This window comes from Suricata suricatta, chromosome 11 (assembly GCF_006229205.1).
Source record: "Suricata suricatta isolate VVHF042 chromosome 11, meerkat_22Aug2017_6uvM2_HiC, whole genome shotgun sequence".
In the NCBI taxonomy this organism is placed as follows: domain Eukaryota; kingdom Metazoa; phylum Chordata; class Mammalia; order Carnivora; family Herpestidae; genus Suricata; species Suricata suricatta.
In genome coordinates this window covers 14,222,873-14,228,076 of record NC_043710.1, presented here as the reverse complement: position 1 = coordinate 14,228,076, position 5,204 = coordinate 14,222,873, and the positions used below count along the sequence as shown (strand labels likewise).

Here is a 5,204-nt window from a genome sequence, read left to right as displayed (position 1 = left end):
TACGTTTATGATGCAATGCTTCCTGTTATGCTTCGCCATCTCAGGTGATGCACAAATACGGTCTTCTAATTGTTTATAAGAGTTTCTCATGTCTATTTGCAACAGAACATTCATCCAGAAGATAATTTAAGTAATATCCAAGAACTCAGGACTTATTTTCTCTCTGAACAAACATCATGAGAATTTATGAGTTAGTAGAGTCTAGGAATTTATTATTTATTACATGAAGAAGCTTAATAAAGCCAAGGCTGTATTTAATCACAAAAAAACCTTTTTCAGGTAATGTAATGAACCATGATATGAAAAAATGGAGAATAGGAACAATGTGACAGAGTTTGTTCTACTGGGACTCACAGAGAATCCAAAGATGCAGAAAGTCATATTTATTGTGTTTTTGGTCGTCTACATCGTCTCTGTGGTAGGAAATGTTCTGACTCTGGTCACTATCATTTCCAGCTCTTTATTGGAGACCCCCATGTACTTTTTCTTGGCCTACCTCTCCTTCATTGATGCCTGCTATTCTTCTGTCAATAACCCTAAATTGATTGCAGATTCACTCCGTGAAAAGAAAACCATCTTATTCAATGGATGCATGACCCAAATCTTTGGGGAACATTTCTTTGGAGGTGCTGATGTCATCCTGCTAACTGTGATGGCCTATGACCGCTATGTGGCCATCTGCAAGCCCCTGCACTACATGACCATCATGAGTCGGCGGGTGTGTGGCCTGCTAATGGGAGTGGTGTGGGTGGGAGGCTTTCTCCATGCAACCATACAGATCCTCTTCATCATCCCATTACCCTTCTGTGGCCCTAACGTCATAGACCACTTTATGTGTGATCTGAACCCTTTGCTCAATCTGGCCTGCACTGATACCCACATTCTAGGGCTCTTTGTGGTTGCCAACAGTGGATTCATCTGTGTCTTAAACTTCCTTCTCTTGATGGTCTCTTATGTGGTCATACTGCGCTCCCTAAGGAACCACAGCTTGGAGGCAAGGCGCAAAGCCCTCTCCACCTGTGTCTCCCACATCACGGTGGTCGTCTTATTCTTTGTGCCCTGCATATTTGAGTACATGAGACCCGCAGCTACTTTACCTATTGATAAAGCAGTGGCAGTGTTCTACACTATGATAACTCCTATGTTAAATCCCTTAATCTATACCTTGAGAAACGACCAGATGAAGAATGCCATTAAGAAATTATGTAGTAGGAAAGCTATTTCAGGGGATAAATAAACAATCCTGGAGCAGAACATTGATTCAACTGAAGCAAGGATCAAAAGGACATTTTGAATCATCTCAGCAAGGAATAGTTACCAAATTTAAAAAAAAACTGCTATGAATTATACATTCTACATTGTGTGAATCAGAAAAGTGGGCAAGAGAAAGAAGCCATAAACATTGACTATATGTGTGTGTGTGTGTGTGTGTGTGTGTGTGTGTGTATCAATTATCTGTAAATTCCTGCATATTCTTATTTATACTTCTCTCATTTTTATACATCAGGGCTGACAGTAATATGGTGTCCATAAATTTAAGTCAAAAACTTTTACCATAGAGTTTTAAAAGCAAAAGGCCATTTAACCTCTGAGGGAGTAACAAAGATTACCCCAAGTTTCAATTTTCTTGCAGATTTCAGAGCCATTTTGAATTGTTCATGTCACCCATTGTAGACTTCTAACCCATTAGAAAAGATAACTTAAATAAATGAATATTTTATTACTTCACAGGAATTTCTATTTGCTAAATAAAGTCACACTCCCTAGGTGACATTATTGACTTTATTGACTATTGCTAAAATAGTTTCTACAGTAGGGTTTAATATCTGATGCACAATAGATATTGAATAATGAATAATGGCATAAAGGAAGATGAATAAATTCAATAAAATGTATAACCAATAAATAATAATGGAGACAAGGGGCTCGTTCCTACTTTTATCTGATAAGGAGTCTGAGAATCCTAGCTAGATCTCTTTGAGAATCCACAATTTCTTTTAACTCCTGCTTACCCTGTGTAATGAGAAACAATTTGAAACTCTGTTTCTCAGTAAAGGAGCAAATAGCTTAACTTGATATTCCCCCTGCTCTCAGCAAGATTTCATCTTCTTATGATCATAGGGTGTTTATTTTACTTTTCTCTGTTAATTAGTTTACTTCTTGGTAACATTTCATTATGAAAAGATGCTTTTAATAATATGTGGCTCAATTTATACACAAAACAACTTCAGGTTAAATATATTCCATTCATTCCTTCCATCCCTCACTCACTAGTCAACAGAAATTTCTTGAGCCCAAAGGTACATCAAACACATTGATCATTGCTCTGGATTCAGTGGTGAATAGAGAGGAACCCAGACTTTGCCTTCACAGGGCTTAGGATCCACTGACAGACACTGATAGGGGGCAGAAAATGACAACACAATGTTAAAGATGGTAAGATAGTGGCAGCACAGGTATTATGCAATCATGTTTGGGGGACACAGACAAAGACTTGGGGATTTAGGAAGACTTCCTAGATGAAAACACATCTAAAATGGACACAAAGCATGAAAGAGAATCATCAGTGTGAAGAGGCACCTGTTGGGGTGAAAGTATTCTAGGAAAGAATCCAGAACAAAGGCTATCAGGTGAAAAAGAATAGGCAGAAAGCCTTATTATTTCGATATGGTTGTGGGTATTGATTCATCTATTTATTCAATAATTAATTATAGAGCCCCTTCTGTGTGTCTGGTTATAAGCTGGACACTGAGCTTGTAAATGTCTAATTAGTAAGATATGAAACTGGCAAGTTAGTGGCAGAGAAGATCAAGAGGAATCTTATAAGTGTGTTAAAGTTGAATGCTTGTACCATGGGGAAGACAGTGAGAGGTGCTTTCACATATTTCATGGCCTGATAACTCATGTCTTTTGTGCTGAATAATACTCCACTGTCTGATGTCACACAGCTTATCTCTCCTTACATACTGAAGGACATCTTGGCTGCTTCAATCATTTTGACAGTCATGAATAAAGCTCTATTAATAGATATCTGTGTGTAGGTTTTTTTATGTGGACATAAGTTTTCAACTCCTGTGGGTAAATATCAAGGAGTGAGGTCCCTGCATTGTACAGTAAGAATATGATGGTTTGGGAAGAAACTGACAAACTGTCTTCCCAAATGGTTGCACCATTTTGCTTTCCCACCAACAACGAGTAAGAGTTCCCATTGCTCCAGATCCTCACCAGCTTCGTTGGTGGAATTGTCATATATTTTAGCCAATCTAATAGGTTTATTATCCAGAATGTACAGATGAATTAATAAAAGAAGACTCAGGAAGTTGAAGCAAATTGCTCAAAACCTCACAATTCAAATATGGCAGGGTCAGAATCTATGCCATGTTTGACTTGGCATAAACCTCAGCCTCGTCTGTCATTGTAAATCCTGAGATCGAAATAGTGTGCTTTGCTCAACTTATGTTGAATTCTACAGACAACACTGTCTTATATAAAGTTAGATTTTATTCCAAGGACAATGGGATATTACCCACATTTTCTGAGGAGGGAGCAGTAGGATCATAGTTGTCTGTTAGAATGCTGGCACCTTCATTCTTCAAGTCTATGGACTCATATTTAACAGGCACACCCTTTATAGTTCAGATTCAAATATGAATGTCACATTTCTGGATGGGATAGAGTGACTGAAAGCAGACACGCATTCCTACATGAAAAGGTGGAAAAGATGAAAAACAGAGAATCATCTCTGAAGAGACTGGAGAGCTACTAAGGGGAGAAGAACTAGAAGGAAAGGGATTAAAATGGAGGGTAAAAACAGAGCTGAGGTGAACGGCAACCACCACCTTTACCCTGAGAATCGTCATTTCTGGGCACCAGGTGGAACTGAGTATCCAAGTTGTTTGTTTGTGTTTTAATTTATTTTTGAGAGAGAGAGAGAGAGAGAACTAACAGTGGAGGGACAGAGAGAAAGTAGGCAGTGAGTCCCAAGCAGGATCTTTGCTGACAGCATAGAGCCCAATCTGGGGCTCCAACTCACCAAAGGCAAGATCATGACCTGAGCTGAAATCAAGAGTCAGACACTTAACTGACTGAACCACCTAGATGCCCCAAGACTCTAAGTTTTATACACATTTACAGCTACCACTGGGACATATAGGAATCAGCAGAGCTTTGGTCAGAGATCTAGAGAACCTCAAAGATACATCAGTTTTTTCCTCAATTCATTTGTGAAATATTGAAAACACACAACCAGGTGTGATTTTATTGCCTTCCTCATTTACCATAATATTTTAGAGGTTTATTGTGTATTGTGGGTAGTTCCTCTTCATTACTTAATAGTATTCACTGTATGGCTCTACCATATTTTGTATACTTATTCACCTGTTGATGGACTTCTGAAATACGTACAGTTAATGGCCATAATGAATGATGCTTCTGTGAACATTCATGTATAAGTCTAGTGTGGAGATATATTATCCCTTTCTCTTGGATTGATACTAATGAGCTAAATTGCTTGATTATATGTAAAATGTTAGCATTTTAAACGTGGTGGTGCCATGTTACATTTTCATGAGCAACGTATGTGAGTTCCCAATTTCTCCACAACCTTACCAAAACTTGGCATTGTCCGTCTTTTTAAATTCAGTGTAAAATTGTTCAAAATATTGTCTTGCAACTTGTAATTTCTGTAGGGTTTACAGAAAGAGTGTCCCATTCTTTTTTTAAAAAATACAGTTTATTGTCAAGTTGGTTTCCACATAACACCCAGTTATATGGGTGTTCCTTTTTCTCCACCCCCTTCAGCCCTCAGTTTGTTTTCAGTATTCAAGAGTCTCTCATGATTTGCCTCCCTTCCTTTCCCTAACTCTTTTTCTCCCCTCCGCTCCTCATGGTCCTCTTTTAGTTTTCTCCTGTTAATCTTATAAGTGAAAACATATGGTATTTGTCCTTCTCTGCCTGACTTATTTCGCTTAGCCTGACACCCTTGAGGTCCATCCACTTTGCTACTATTGGCCAGATTTCATTCTTTCTCATTGCCATGTAGTATTCCATTGTATAGATAAACCCCATCTTCTTGATCCATTCATCATTTTTGACGCAATTTTTATTATTTCCTTTTCTGTTTGTTTGTTTGACTTATTGATTGGTTAGCATCTTTAGTATAATATTGAATAATGTTAATTTAAATTGGTGATACTAAGGGGTGC

The 5,204-nt window shown here is 38.0% G+C and overlaps 1 protein-coding gene across 2 annotated transcripts; it reads left to right on the top strand.

The window, feature by feature from the left end:
• The first annotated feature begins 307 nt into the window (after positions 1–307).
• LOC115306338 (olfactory receptor 4C46-like) lies at positions 308–3,572 on the top strand. Of its 2 annotated transcripts, XM_029956681.1 has the most exons (2): positions 308–1,205; positions 3,544–3,572. In XM_029956681.1, exons 1-2 carry the CDS (start codon positions 308–310, stop codon positions 3,570–3,572), a joined length of 927 nt encoding a protein of 308 aa, XP_029812541.1. The 2 variants fall into 2 exon arrangements, with proteins under 2 accessions (XP_029812541.1, XP_029812540.1); XM_029956680.1 differs by lacking the exon at positions 3,544–3,572 and having other exon boundaries at positions 308–1,237.
• The last annotated feature ends 1,632 nt before the right edge of the window (positions 3,573–5,204 follow it).

Coding starts and splice junctions, on each gene's coding strand:
- LOC115306338 (XM_029956680.1), top strand. CDS start 308: ATGGAGAATAGGAACAATGTGACAGAGTTTGTTCTACTGGGACTCACA.